The 16,249-nt window shown below is 39.7% G+C and overlaps 1 protein-coding gene across 1 annotated transcript in view; it reads right to left on the bottom strand.

The window, feature by feature from the left end:
- The window catches only part of TSHZ2 (teashirt zinc finger homeobox 2), a 227,810-nt gene extending 211,778 nt beyond the window's left edge, over positions 1 to 16,032 (bottom strand). Inside the window, exon 1 of the mRNA XM_009274059.1 lies at positions 15,826 to 16,032. Coding sequence (XP_009272334.1) covers positions 15,826 to 15,865 — 40 coding nt within the window. The 5' untranslated portion in view covers positions 15,866 to 16,032. The remainder of the gene's footprint in view (positions 1 to 15,825) is intronic.
- Positions 16,033 to 16,249: the final 217 nt, after the last annotated feature.

Below are 16,249 nucleotides of genomic sequence, written 5' to 3' on the forward strand. Positions count from 1 at the left end.
TGATGCATTTTTACCTAAATGGCAGAGAGAGAAGTAATTAAATTTAACAGAAACCAGGGCTTCCAAATGAAGATACAATTTTTGAAGCCACAGTTTCTATTACTTTTTATTATCTTTACCTATGTTTTATATGGCAAAGGGTCACAGAACAGATGCAGCTGCTTAACTGGGTGGCTTAGTAAATGAAGTCAGCTTCTGCAGAGAAAAGCAGAAGGAAGTTAGAAGACATGAGTGAATTCACTTTAGACACCAAATGAAGTTTTGAGTCACTGCTGACTCAGGTAAAACTCCAATTTAATACAACACCTCTAAAATATAACCTCTTCTAGATAAGGCAACAATAATCAACTAGCCAAATACACTCAGAAGAGAAAGGGGAAATTCTGAGTAAGAGTACAAAAATGAATCATTATTCTGATAATGTTTTTGTTATTATTTTTGCAGATGAATGTGAAAGCTCTTAGGATTCAATTAAGCTACCACAGCCAATAAAGACAAAAAGCAAAATCAGGGCAGATACTTCCCGCCCAGACACCATGGTGATGGGCACATTAGAAATGAGGTATATTAGATAGATGAACTAGACAGACACATCTAACTGTCCTCCAGTGGACTCATTTGTTTGACAGCCTGGAAAATGCCAACATTCCTGGGATTAAATGAAAATAGAAAATTGCATTTTCACTGTAAAGTATACACAGAACTTTGCTATGTCAGTTTCTCTTTGTTAAAATAAACCAGGGCCCAACCACATCCTCCCAGAGCTACCCAAAGCACAATAAGATAAATGAAAGAGTAACCAAGATGCAACCAACTGAAAGCCCTTACGCTGCTACCCTTTTACCCCAGGATATTAGTGGAGTTATATGACCCGCACACACTTCGATACATTAATTTCTCCTGAGCTCAACACCACCAAAAATGCTAAATTGCCCATCTTGCATTGCTGTCTTGACATCGTATTTCTTTTCGTCATGACTTCCAGCTACTTTACCTTTGTGGGCTGGTCAAACAACTTTTGTTCTGTGGTGCCTTTACTCCCCACTTTGCTCTTCAAGAAAGTAAAAGTTAACAAATATCTTGGATATAAAAAATAAAGAACAACAATAACCTGTGTGATTCTCCCCAGAGGTTTCTGGTCTAGGTTACAGACGGATTGGTGTGGCTTTTGCTTCAGCTCACAGAAACACACATGCATACACAATGACACACGGTTAGCACTTGTGTTCACATTCAACAGCTCCATATTTTTTCCTAGCGCCAGGACGTGCGCTCAAGTACAGAGCTAGATTTGGCAGCATGCAATTTGGCAATCTCAGAGCCGGATCCTGCTCTTGCCCACTCCAGCTTTGACAGAAGTGCCGGCTGCAGCCCGGGGAGCTGTGCGACATCCCGGTGGTGTCAGGGAGAACAGAATCCAGCTCCTTGTGACAGTTTTCCCCACACAACATCACAATCAGCCAAACACATTTGTAATCTACTGCAGCTGGTGTTTCTATAATTGATAGAGATATAAAAGCCCTTTTTGCTAAAGTTGTACTTTTTTTTTTTCTTGGGGGAGTTGTGAGAAAGCAGCTACAAAAAGCAAGCTTTAAATCTCAGATAATGTAGCTCCCTTTAGAATCCCAAGCTTAAAGCAAGTAGTTACGAGTTTTAGCGATGCAAAAAAACAGAGCTAAAAACAAACATTTATTTTACTTGACATAGCAAAACAGTGGATTAAAAAGTTAAATCAATGTGCCGTCTGAACGGTTCCTGCTGTAGCTGCAATTTCAAATGAAATAAGAATGTTATAAAAACTCGCGCATATTAGGCACATTTGGAAATGTCTCCTTGTAACTGTTCTTTAAGTGTTCTGTCTATGAGCACTAACAGGTCACTGCACAGGAAATGCAAAAATATGTTACATTTTAATCAGGGCATATAAAACACTGTCTAGAATGTTACATTGCCCTTGGGAATCTGTAGTAAGTAGGGGAACTTTTACAAAGTCCAGGTCACTCTCCCCATTACATCACTGTAAAAAAAAAATTATTAGGTTAAATTATATAGACGTCATGTATTAGAACTTTCCCAGTTGTAGGACGATGGCTGAGATATGCTTATTTCCTTGGAGAAACTCATAATTGCTCCCTTGTTCCCTGTACATACTTTGTATATTGAAAATAGTACATTTTAACTGAATCAAAATGTTTCCAAACAATTATAATGAAAGAGGACAAATATAAAAATGAGACTGTTCGTATACTCACTCTAACAACAAATTTCAGCACTTTACCCTAACACACACACAAATTGAAAACCTGCCTGGCTATACCTCATAGGTGATAAAAAATGAAAGAAGGGATTTTAGCAGAGATGTTTGGGAATGATTAAGGTATAATGTCCCTAATCCAAACAAGTGGAAACCCAGACGTTGATGGCATCATAACATCCCTCTGCCCCCCCGCAAATATTTCTCCAAATGATTTACCTCTGTTTAACCCAAATCACAAGTTTATAAAATCTCTAATAAGTTCATAGAAACAGCGAAAGAGTAATGCAAGGGTGACTGTTTTCTAGATTAACATTCTCAGGATTTTAGTTATTTAATGTACAAATTTGGGAGGTGACACAAAACTGTACAATATCCTGAAAGCAACCTGCTCCGCTCTTGCTGATCCTGGTTCAAGTTTTGTCACCGGCTTCCAGATAGAAAGATTCGATTTCTATGAAAAATATCCCATGGGGCAGCAAATGAAATAAAATAAAAACCCCTGCCCCAAGTAAAACAAAAGTCAGAGTCGCAAGGGCCCAGTGCCTGCTGAAGTAAATGGCAGTTACTCACACAGCGACACAGGGATCAGCCCTCTGCAATTTGCATGTTGCGGCATGAGAAGAGATCTCAGACTAACAGGCCCTTTTTATCTAAACAGATATCTGTGGTTGAAACTCCTGGCATTATTCTTTGTATTTTCTCCGAGCTGCTCGCTTTTGTACAACAGCTTCTTAACTGCCAGTAATTTCCACGCTTTGTTCCGGCCTACCTGCGGCACCACGCTCCCCCTGGCCCCGCGCCACCCCAGCCTCCTGACCAGGCAGCTCCCGCAGCTCGCCACACTGATACCTCGCAACTGCACTATATATATTATTATTATACATTCTACATGGCTTCCACGAACCTCTCAGTGTGCTGCCTGAACTCTTCAAGCTGACCAGGCAGCTCCCGCAGCTCGCCACGCTGATACCTCGCAACTGCACTATATATATATATATTATTATTATACATTCTACATGGCTTCCACGAACCTCTCAGTGTGCTGCCTGAACTCTTCAATACATCTGCTTAATTCTCGCCAGTCAAGGTGTGGCCCCAAGCCTCGCTGCCCGCATCTCCTCCAGACTCCTAGCAGGGAATCAGGATTTTCCTCATTTTGATGGTGTTTCGCACCGGCCTCGCGACCACTCCCGAACTGCCTGCACAATGTCTCAGGGATGGGACATTGCTGCCGCCATTTAACAGACAGGGGGGCACAACTCTGGCAAATTTTAAGTGAATTTTTCTACTTTTTCCACACAGAAGGAGGTCCCCTGGGGCTGAGCGCCCACCTCAGGAGCGCCAGGCCGGGCCCCGCCACAGCCTGGAGGCTCCTCACACTCTGCGCTCCCACCACAAACCCAGCAGCGGCCCTACAGATGGTACCTTTTTTCCCAGCTGAGGCAGATTCATTTCCTGCACACGTCCATCCACTGCCTGTGATGAAGCCAGGGCCCAGCCAGGCTTTTGAAAAAGCAAGCTAAGGAAAGCTAGGAACTGCACATGTGGAACCATACTTATTTCCATCCAGGTCTTAATCTAGACAGAAACTGTTAGGTGCATTCACTGCAAGAGCTAATGCTGAATATCATGCTCTACACTGACCGGGCAATGGAGTCAAGTATACATTTTTACCACCGTTTTCTACAAATAACATTATGCTCTCTGCTCCTGTCCTTACCCCTGCTTGTCCATGTTCTGCTTCCTAAATTTGCCTGCTTCCCATCTCAGGGCCTGGGCTCCAGCTAAACACACAATACAGACCATTTCCTCATTCTCCTTTGACTGCTCAGACCCATCGCTGTCCCTGCAGCAGGGAAAGCAATTGTCCTACTTATCCCCAGCTAAAACATATTTTAAGGGAATGTAATTGAAAAAGAGAAACCGAGAACAGAGCATGCGTGGTGGAGATGGCACATCGGAGAATGCTGTGTCACCTTCTAAAAATTCTTTGGCAACAGCAACTTTTAGACTTTATAAGTCAGACAAATTTGGGTGGATTTTCTCAGGGAAAGCAGAAGATATCTCTGAAAAATGTTCACGTCACTGCCAGAAAGCACAGTGGTCCCACAGCTTTGAAATAAACCCTGATGTATGTCTTTTAATTTTTTGCCAAATAACATCCTACCCTAAATTTCAGGAAGAACATTTTAAGAAAGGAAACACAGATTTTGATAATGGAAATGGTTGCTCTCAGCAGCTCAGAACTGGAAACATTAGAACCAGTAGAAATCAAGCCTCTCAACAGAAAACCCCAAACAATCTGGACTACAGGAACTGTTGCACCCATAAGATAGATGTTATTTTTGCCGTGCCCGGGGCTATGCAGTACTCCAGCATCCATACAAGAGCGCTTCCAAGGCCTCCATTGGTTTTCTGATTTTTTCAAGATCTTCCCTGATTTTTTTCCCCTTTTTGTTATCACATAGCTGAACTTTTAAAGTTCATTAAAGGGCTGCCAGGCAGGTGAAGGTGCTGAGCCCTGGGCAGCAATGTTGGCTACTCGTTCTGCCCCATCCACAGCACGTTGCCTCTCCGGTTCAAACAATCCATCTGGCTAGAGGGATCATCAGATAAAAACAACAAAAACATCTATAATTCTGAACACAGAAAAGGTTGATGACTTGGTCTGTGTTATTTGAGCTGTTTTTTCTCATGCACAAGTAAAACAATAACTGGCTGAGGCTACAAAACCCAGGTCTGAGTCCCTGATTCAGTCAGAGGGGCCCTTGGCCTTAAATTTCAGTGCAGACTTAAAAATTGATAAGAACTCCTTTTTAATCATCAAGTATTCAGCTGCTCATTACTGATATACACTTTAATGATGTGCCTTTAAATTTTGGTCTGGTCTTTAAAACACAATTTCCTCAAATTCAATACAAAATCCATTTGTGGATCCAAATTGTGAAATGAGGCCCTGTAATTTTGTTCAAGTGCTTTTTCAGTTATAAGGTATGTTTGAAATACAAAATTGAAGGAGTTTGCTATGTCAGGTGACATTTTGTTAGCTTTTGACAAGAGAAAATATTTAATAACCTCATTTTTTTCCTGCTCTGAATATTAGTTTAATTGTCACAAATAATTAAACGCTTACAAGTAAAAGACATCTTCAGACATTTTGACAATACATATTAAGAGATGCTTTAAGGGAAATCTCCACAGATCGGCTTTTATTTGTTATGCTAAACGATGATGCATCCTGATTGCATTTGTTCCTTATTTGTGTGTGCAACAGGAGATGTACTGTGAATGATCTGTAAGGAATAAAATGACAGTATTTGACAGGCTAGGAAATGTCTGGGCAAGGATACAGGATAAGGAACCCTAAAAGGGCACTGTTTGTGGAGGGGCAATGGGATAGAGACACTCCCTTCAATCTAAGGCAATGAAAGGCGTCAACAACTAAATTACAGTTAATAACAGTAAGAAATAAACATAAATTACAGATACAAGGCTCAAGCTCAAGGACTTTGGACCACTAAAAATATATATTATTATATCAATTATCAAAGAGAGACAAATTCCCATCCTGGGAATTTGCATACGAACTCTAATAACCTACTATTCAGAAATAGAGGCAAGCATTAATTTCCACATGAAAAGGAGCCATTGGAGAGCTTCCCAAGTCCCCAGCTCCAGAGAAGAAAGCCCTACCTGGTGATTCAGCAACGAACGATCTGGCCTCTGTTCGAGAGGGTAGCAGGTGGTCTCTCAGGTATGGCAGATTAGCCCTATATTACCTAAGATTTATTCTGAGTTCCTGTCAATATAATGGCTGAAACGACCATTCCTGAAAGGTAATATGGTGAGAAAATAAACATAAACAATCCTTAATGAATCCATAGGCTATTACTTGCATCATATTTCTTCTATAGGCAATACATACATCTCCACTTCAGAAAAACAATGCTGCCCTTGATGGAGGCTTAACAGTTCCTGTTTGCACCAGAGAGGGAACTGAGGAAGGTCCATGGGAACTGCTTGGCGCTAAAAGCTTTTAAAAATTCAGGTCTCTCTTTAGATGCCCAGGTAAGGATTTAGTCTCTTAACATTAGAAGCTGACTTACAAAAATCGGAGCCTCAAACTTTATTATCAGAGATTTCTAACCACCTCTGGCAGTCTGGGTGGAGGAAAATGTGTATGACCTGTTTAGTTACAACTAGACGAGGTTTTTCATATTTCTTAGGGCAATGCATTATATACTGTCAGAAATACAAAGCTAGATCGCAGGTCTGACAAAGAAATGTGGAACAGTATATGGGGGGAAAAGTAACCATAACCAAATTCTCTGGTCCTGAAACTTATCACTGACCAAAAATGCATCTGAGGATAATTTAGGGAAGTTAAAGAACTTAAATTATTCTGCTTAAAACTGTTGCCTAGTAAAGCTCCCTTGGCTTGTTAACAGAGCTCTGCTTTCTTTGACTGCAAGTCCTTCCACTTTTGGAAGCTCCTGGGCATGAGCAAAGTGCCGCCTCCTCCGCCACAGGGAATTGTACAGAAGGGATGAAACTGCCTTTCCAGCTCCCCTCCACGGCCAATTCCCCGTGCTGGAATCTGGGGAGGTGGGCTGCTCCCTCTTCTCACCCCAGCAGCAGGCATGTGGTTGCCTTAAGCCTCCAGCCCAGCTTTCTCCCCTGGAAGTGTGCTGATAGAAATGTGATCTAGTACCTAGGGCAGGGAATTAGGAGCAAATGCTGTTTGACCTTGAGCAAATCAGCTAATACCTTCTGGCTTCAATTTGCCTTTCCGTAAAACGGGGAAAAAATATTCTACTTCACTGGGGTTATTCTGAGGAGTACATAGCATTAGTAAGAAAACCTTGGAAGAAATGTGCTAAGTGTGAAGAAATATTACTCCACTTCCTAACAAAGCACACATATACGAGCAGGAACCGTGCAGCTAATCAAAAGCACTAGAAAGCTTTTAATTTTTTTAGCATTTAATGCTACAGATGATCAATATAACTACTTAGCTTCTTTCACCTTTCACATGTTAATTTAATGCTACTTGCACTGTGCTTATAAATGTTATGACATGGCTGAAAGACACATAAAAAAATTAATTTTGGTAGACCAATATACCAGCTAGCATAAGGTTATGTTTCTTCGATACAAAACTGTACATCATGAAAAGATCCAGCTCTTTTCTGTGAAGTCCACTCATGCTGCAGGAAGTAAATGAGTTCTTCCTATATGTACAAAGAAAATTGCTGGCCTTACGAATTGTGGTGGTGATTCCCAATGTAATTCACAGAAAATTATTTATATGTGGGGAAAATTCAGTAAAATCTTTCTACCAAAAAAAAATTACTTCTGTCCAAGTGGAGGGTGAGTGATAGAAATAGGTTTGCTGTCTGCACATACCGAACTGCACTAATGTGCAGATTTTCCTTCCAATCTCTAAGCAGAGTTTCAATAGAAAAAACCTTTGCTATTAAGGTATTCCAGAGAATTAAAGTATTTTCATTAAAAACAAGAACTGTGTGCTGCTCCTTTATCAATAGAAATTCTGCACTGATTCCACATAAACAGACCAAATATCACTTGAGCAATGTTGCTTTGGGAATATTTAACAGCATTTTTTAAGTTATGAAAGCAATATTGAATGAGATTTACTACAATTTAAGATAAGTGGATCTTAATTTTATATGAACAGAAAGCAACCAGAAAAAGTTCTGATTATATTGTGCTGGAATATTAGGCCTTGTGCAAAATTGCCCCTTTTCTCTTTTACATGCATAAAAACAAGCACAACAGGCTTTTCAATTAAATGAGTCTTTTGAGAGAGATGCAGGAAGAGCCAGAAAGCTCCTTAAAACTTTATTGCTTTTCATCTTTGTCAGGTAGGGATGTGTATTAAAAATGACCTGGTCTTTCCAGTACACAGTCCTTCGTGCAAGTTTTTTCTTCCTGTTTGACCTATCAATTTTAAGAGTTTCCCAAAATGGGAATGGAAGGGTTGATCTGGATCACTTTTCCCCGTATGCTCAGTAGTTTTGCTTTTCTATAGCCATCTAGAGCTAAGGATGCTTCCCATAGTCTCTTTAGCATTGTGAGTAACTTTAATGAGCCTCAGTATCATTAGACGATAGCAGTTTACAGAATGCAGGGAGAAAAGACACAGAAAGCAATAAGATACAGCTATAATAGATACAAGCCATGGAGATGAAAGAAAGAAGTCAGCATCTCATTTGCATTAATACAATAAAAATACAGCATTAATGTTGCTAGTTGTAAATTTTTTTTTCAATAAAGTTGAGACTGATTATATCTGAAAAAAGGCAGGCTGTGCATTCCTCGTAGGTCTTGCAAGTGTTTAGGCTTTAAAGAACAGTTACTGGCTATTAACTTTCTAGATTCAATTGCCACTAAAAACAATCTCCTTAAAACTTCAATTGAAAGCCACTCCTCAAGAACTGATGGTCTGTTCCCTCAAAACTGCTTTGTTTATAGCAATACAAATTCAGAGCTACTATTCACGTAACTCCACTCCATCATTATGTTATGTGTTTTGTTTACTGGTACTATGTGTGTGTATGTATATAATTATATATGCAGACACATACACCAGTTCATCACCAGAACAAGTCAAAAGCAATATTGCCAACCTTCTTTATCCATAAATCATGAAGCACACCCTCAAAAATCATGAGACTAGCTGAAAATTATGAGATGTTAAAAACAGTCACTTTGAGAATCATGGCATTTTTCTTCTGGCATAAGAACTCTTAGGCTGCATGTTTTCAAGCTCCTTAGTTCTCCATAGCAAGGAGTTTAAAATAAATTTTCCTTTTAAAATGCATATTGGGCACTTGCATAATCACCAGACTCCAGGAGCTGGGGGTTTAAAGAAAATAAACACTAACAAAGGACTTTCAGTGGACACAGCTCCTGTGATGTTATCACAGGAATTTTAACATTTGGGCAAATATCGGTGGAATAATCAAAACCTGCTCTAAACAACTGAGCTTTCCAGCTTGTATCAGTAAGAACGGTGCATCTCTCTCCCAGGCAGGCGCTTGTCTCTCCTTTTCGCAGGTATGTATGTCTGCATACCTGAAGAGGATCTATTTCCAATACATTTAGGACTGTTTGTTCTATTTAACTGTGGAATTTTACCAATACTTGGGACCATCGGGTGCTGCACATTATAAACGACGTATTTTTCACAATCTAATCTTGTCATTTTGAAGCTATTGTTGTGACTTTCTTTTTCCTAGGGCAAAGGGGAAAACATTTATTTTAGGGAAACAAAGATTCTCTTCATTTTCCTAAATGAAACACTTAATGCAACGCTTAGATCATAAGACCAGTTTTTCTACTTCTTTTTGCCTGAAAAACCTCACAAGGTAACTGATGAAAAGCCAGCAACAGTTAAAAAGGGATGTGTAAATCTAATGGGAAACAGTGTGCTTCTATGATGCGTTTCTCCTTGAAACCTTAAAAAATACACCGTTCGCTGTCAAGGCACTTCTGAGTTGCAGAGGCCGTTATTATAACATGGTAAAAATGACTCGGTGCCACGATGCAACAGCCTCAAGTGAGAGGTCACCTTAATGAGAAAGAACTGATTTTAGTCCCTAAAACTACAGAGAACTTTTAGGCTTCCGATTTGCAAAACCATCTTCATGCATTTACTTGAGAGCTGCTGCTCGTGTGCACAACGTAACACTGCACGTTAAAAAAGGATTCTTTAAAAGACCGTATCATCTACGGGTACCAAGAAACAGTGTTCGATAATTAACACAGAGAATGGAAACCTGTTTGAGAAGTGAAGTTAGCTGAGCAAGCAAAATATCTCAGTCATACAGACTTTAGAAAAGAATAGCATGCAACCGTTAGTAACACAAGTTACAAGCAGAACTCTCCCTAGATTTAAAGCTTAATGGTAGAATCTGGTCCCTCTTCAGAGGCAAAACATTAGTAAAGAAACATGTATATTTAATTTTGCAGCTAAACAGCCCAGTCTTACATAGACAGTCTTTACACAGGCCAGTTACCCATTGAAGCAAAGTGCTGAGTAAGAGCTGCAGAACTGGACCCACTCTCATGTAAATTATTGTAATTAAATAGGTAATGAAAAATCACTGCTCTTGCACGAATGAAATGTAAGACTTCAGCTGAGTGTAATGTGTTTCCAATTGACTCTTGTATCAGATTCCGGAGACAGATGAAAATGTCTCTCTGCTTGCATGAGCACGCTTTAGAGGTAAAACTTCACAAATATTTTCATTTTGCAGAGAAAAGGGAAAAACAAAGGCTTATTTTAGTGGTAAAGTCAGTAGGATCCCCCTTTTTTAAGGCATAATATGGTACACACATGTCTCAACCCGAGAGGCATTACAGAGAATTTGAATCATTTTACTTCACATTTGCTAATAATATGTCATCCAGTAGAAGAACCAGGCCTTATTCTTCCCTCCACTAGCTGACATGATATTTTTTTTACATTTGAGCTCTTAAGATCTGCACAATAGCTTAACACAATAAGTGTTCAGCCTCTGGTTCCAACTGTAATTGATAGAGTACAGTTCCATTCCCTCTGCTGCTGCTAAGTTGGGAATTGCCGCCACAGCAACTGACAGCTTTTTTTTTTCCATGAGTCTGGAGTTGCTCTCTGGGAGTGATGTCCTCATCGGGATGGGAAGTAAAATGACGGGAGAAAGGCTCACCCTGGCCCTGTGCTACGGAGGAACTCCAGGGACCTCTTCTAGGGGAAACAGTTACTTGAGGTGGGTGCTACTAATGAGAGCAAAAAATCAGGAGGAGAAAGTGCCGGGAGAAAATACCAAAATCCTGCCGTTTTGAAGAAAATGGGCTTTTCGATTAGAGAGCACAGAAGAGGGAGAGCATTATGCAAAAGAATTTCTGACAATGAACATGTTTTTAGAAGTGCTATAAAATTGTCATTTATTGATGGAAACATCTTTGATATCACAGTCACAGGGGCTGAACTCTTGGTGAGTCCGACTCTTTATATACTGATACTATACTGTGCTTTGATACGTGAGAGTAAAATTGAAATAAGGAAACAGTAACTAAAACGAGCGTGATTTAGAATTGTCCCATTCAGGCCTGAGTTTTGACATGGGAAAAAATTACATAGCAGCTTCGGGCTTAGTAGCCGATTCCAGAATTTAACGCAGATGGCGACTAATTTTGGTGCCTCTTTAGTTCCAAAAGTACCTATTTTGGAATATATTTAATTAACCAGGATTTAAAGGCTCCTCTTGTTTGCGAACACCTTGGCTTTTTTGTCATCTGTCAGCATCGCGATGTGCACAGTAACTGAAAGGTTCTGAGGCGTGAGCTATTTAGGTGGTTTTGATGTGCACTTGCTTTTCTGGAGGATGTTTAAACAAAGCAGTGCTGCCATTTCTACAGTTTCATTCAGAACTGCTTGCTTGGAACCTGCTTCTATTGCCCCTATAATAAAGGATACAAATAACACTCGAAAAGCCATAACGCTCTTGGTTACTAATACATGTATATATCGCTTCCTTTCATCACAGAAATATACATATCGGACCTAGCCGGTCATCTACTCTGCTCTCTGAAGAAGCAGAATTTCACTTTCTAAATATGTTTCTATTTTAAATAACCTTTTACTACTAAGGTGCAAACTGCAGCTTTAAAGTACTGACTGCTAACCGTCTTCTGTTTGCTGCTCTGTGAGGACTCTTCCAAAAACAAAACTGTGTTATTCTACAGCTCCAATAAACAAAATAAATGTGACTGATATCTGTTTCTGCTGTACTTTTCCAGAGCTTTGGTTCTTAGCTAGCCTATTGGAGCTGGGAGAGAAAGAAAAGAAGAAACACAAAATTGCAGCCGGAAAAGGTGTTAAGTCCAGATTCCTCTTTGCAGGCTTTAAAAAAGCAAACTAGCAATTCATGATCACAAAACAAAATATGCACATTTAAACAAGCTGCACGGGAAAGGAGAGTTTAATCCAGTGAAATTGTGTTTGAAAGCTATTTCATACCCCTAGGAATAAAATCTGAATAGCAATTCTGCTTTGCTCCCACCCTTTTTCCACCCTTCTGTTAATATATTACCATTTGTTATGGAATCGTTACAAGACTTCTACCCCAGAGGTGGCTGCATTTCATTGAAGGATGAAGTACTTTCTGGGCCTGAGTCTCTTCTTACTCGCAGGAGCAGACAGTACTCATTGCAACTGCACCGACGCTGCTAGTAAAGCTATTTTTGATTTGCACCTGAGCAAAAGAAGAATTAGGCCCACAGTTTGTAAAGCCCTCTGTGATTCATTTGGGTGAAAGCTACAACACAAATGGGTTGTTTATTGTAAACAGAAGTATGACACTAAAGCAGGCACTGATAGAAAGAGCTGTAACTGTGTGCTTCAAGAATTATCGAAATGGAAATGACGATCTCAAAATGGAATGACGATTCAGAAAAGATTCGGCCCTGGAAAGATCAAAATGCATTTGACATAGTTTCGCTGTTGATGTGAAATAAAGTGTCTTTAAAAGTGTAATTTGAGATCAAAAATACCCATCATCAAACATACATAGTGCCCCATTTATCCAATTACACTACCTTGTTTCATTACAATGGTCTGTAATATATTTCTTAGGAATACAAGGCTTAAAATTAATAATAGAAAAGGACAAAATTGCCATGTATATTTCTCTAGATAGATTTTCATCTAGCAGCAGGACTTCACTTCTGATTCACTCGCTGGTTCTCTCTAACCTTTACATTATTCATTAATCAAACTAGAGACCTGCTTTCAAAGTCAGTGCATGGTAGTAATTATTTACAGTTGTGCATAGTATTTAATTTTAAGCAATGACAAAAGCAGGCATGTCCAGAATCATAAGGCTTATCATTTTTCTTCCGTTGAAGGTGAACTATCTAAAGAAGCTAAAAGTTGCAAACTTCTCTTCAATATCTCTGCTGCCATCAAGACAAAATGCAGTGCAACTGATACCTTTGAACTTGTACAACTAAAAATAAATAAAAGTGAAAATTAAGTAATATATAATGTATTAACTCCTTTAAATAAAAGGAATAAGGAGCTTTGCTATCAGCCTTGATGAGTGATTCATTTCTTATTGCACAGTCTGTCTACTGTCACTTTGAGGTATTTTTCACCATACAAAACAGAACCTCAGTACTATCCCTGAAAATGAAAGTCAGTTTTAAGAACTATATACAACAGGCACGTCTGCTCTTCGAAACCCTCTCTACCCCCCCCAACCACACAAATACAACTTCAGAGCAGAACTATTGCAAATGTATAAACCTACTTCAAATAAGTTATGCTGGATGAAACTGGACTGCATTTGCAGTATTTTGCTCACCTGAAATAACACGGATCTGACGACAAATATAATCAAAGAAATGCACCACTAAAGAGCAATGCACATTTTATAAGGAGAATAAGAAAGGAGAGATGTTATTGTGGCCATTCAAATTTCTACCTCATCATTAAGATTCTCAGAAATACTGCAGTGTTCTGGATAAAAACATATCTTACTGTATTCTCAGCAGGGAAATCCCGGGAAACAACAGCATGGGCTTTGCTCGCAAAAAATTTACTTACTCTGTAGCCTATGTTTCTAAAAAAGAACAGTGTGCCCCTTCTACAAAAAGATACTACACACATTGCAAGTGAAAATTCTACTTTGAAAACAAAATAAAATGAAGCCTCATACTCCTGACAGAGAGAAAAAAGGAGCAATTCTAGCACTGTCATTGTGATGATCAGCATCCATGAAAAAATAGCTATTTATCCTGCAAGTTGAAAACGTTAATGCCTTATTCAGATATAACCTCTTTGTGAATAAAACAATAATAGCAACTCATCAGAGAGTTCTTCCGAATACCTATATATATGCATTTCTGGCTTAACTATTATTTACGGTTAAAGGGGATCTTTGCTTGCCAGGAATCATACTAGCAACCTGCATAGGTACATTCATTGGTCACGTCCCAAAAGACTCTGCCTGCATGCCATTGTCCTACACCTATATGAATATGGCAAAATATGTAAGTTTACAAAAGTTATGCATGTCCCAGTTCTAACATTTACCCTTGAATGAATCCCAAGCACTACTTTGCAAAGTTTATTCAAGTATGCCACTAAACTTGCCCATACATTTTGTCCCACATATAATATGCTACACCTAGAAAATATTCAGAAGGGGGAGGAAAAATTAGTAAACCATTTTTAAACTAAAACCATAAAATACTAATTTTCTTTAGAGAACAAATCTGATGAAGGAAACAAAGAAAAAAAGAAGGGAAAAAAAACGCCTACATTAAAAGCCAAACAAGATAATAATTGTGCATGTCTGGCTAAGAGAATCTAGAGGGCAAGCCTTACGTCATTGGCACTTGGGTTACCATGGTGAGTGATTTATTGATATATATCAAGAATGAATAGATCAAAGGCAGCAAGATGACAGGTGATCAATCAAATGTCAAATCAAAGCTGGCAATCAACTGGAAAGCTGATTTTTCAGTGGGTGGGTCTGGCAGAAGAAAAATGAACTTCCATATTGCGCTTCCCAGAAACAAAACCCCACCACACTATTAAAAAAAAATAAAAAGCAATTAAGCAGCCTGAAAGAAAACTCTTTGAAAAGATTTACTATACAGGCCCACTCATCTGTTTCTTTTGCCTGGCCCCCAAAAGAACACCCTACAAACGACAAAACAAAACACTTCCAAAGTTGCAAACTGTTTTCTTCTTAAAAAAAATAAATTGCAAAACCATTTGGCATGTGCAAATATATAAACTCGGCTACAAAACAAAAGAAGGATTTGATTTGAAAATGTGGATTGTCTTCTAACAGTCAGAACGTTTCATTTTATTTCCTGTTGCAATTTTCACCACTGATGATCAAAGGCTGAACTTCCCCACCGGGTTCATCAGCAGAGACAGTCCCTGTACTATTTCAGGCATACACAACGCGCGCACACACACACACACACACAGACACACACACACACACACAGCCCCGGCCAGCATTGCCACCAGAAACACGGCGAAATAAAAGATTAAACACACCGACCCACTTCGCGAAACAGACGGTTTAAAAACAAAAACCACCAGGAGGGGGGGGGAAATCAGAAAGAGAGAAAGAAAAAAAAAAAAAAAAAAAAAAAAGACTAAAGCGGGAAGCAAATGGGAGGCTGCTTTCGGTTCGGTAAGGGAAAGGGGCCGGGGGAGAAGGGGAGCCGAGTGGAAGAAAGTTGGGGGGAAAAGTTTAGCCAGGGCAGGATGGGAGCTCGGAGCAGGAGGCAGCGGGGACCGAGCGCGGTGGGAGCGGCGGGAGGGTGGAAGGGGACAGCCCATGTCAGAGTAAAGATCTTGGCAATAAGGAATGAAACTGGCTCACAGAGTTACGAAGGGAAAGGGAGGGGGAGGGGGGTAAATAAATAAAGATCCAGCCCGGAAAAGCAAGGGTGACCCTAAATAATAATAAAGATGGGGGGTAGGATTGGAAGGAGCGGAGAGACAGAGGCTGTGTAAGTGGATGGCTTCTCCTTACCTGCAGCCCGTTTGGGTGCTTGCTGTTTCCTCCTTGGCATCGCTCTACTTTCTCCAATCTCACTTCTGTCCCCAGATCCGAGAGCCCTGAGACGCTCCTGAGTCGTGTTTCTCTGCCTCTGCCTCTCAGCTGCTTTCCCCAACACCCCCCTCAAGCCTCCCCTGCCCCCCTCCTTTCCACTTCACTGATAGGAACCTGTTTGGTTTTTATTTTATTTTAGAGATCTAGGTTTCTTTCTTTCTCTCTCGCTTTCTTTTTTTTTTTTGGTTGGCTTTTTTTTTTTTTTTTTTTTTTTAAGTTCTAGCTATAGAAAGATAGATAAAAATGTGTTTCTGGAAATAGGAAATTTTTAAGACTATTGAACTCTCAATGTTCACAGTGCATCAGAATTGTGTTATTTAGAATAGAACTTCCTGTAAGTGCG

Source organism: Aptenodytes forsteri, unplaced genomic scaffold, assembly GCF_000699145.1.
Source record: "Aptenodytes forsteri isolate BGI_AS27 unplaced genomic scaffold, ASM69914v1 Scaffold159, whole genome shotgun sequence".
Taxonomy (NCBI): Eukaryota; Metazoa; Chordata; class Aves; order Sphenisciformes; family Spheniscidae; genus Aptenodytes; species Aptenodytes forsteri.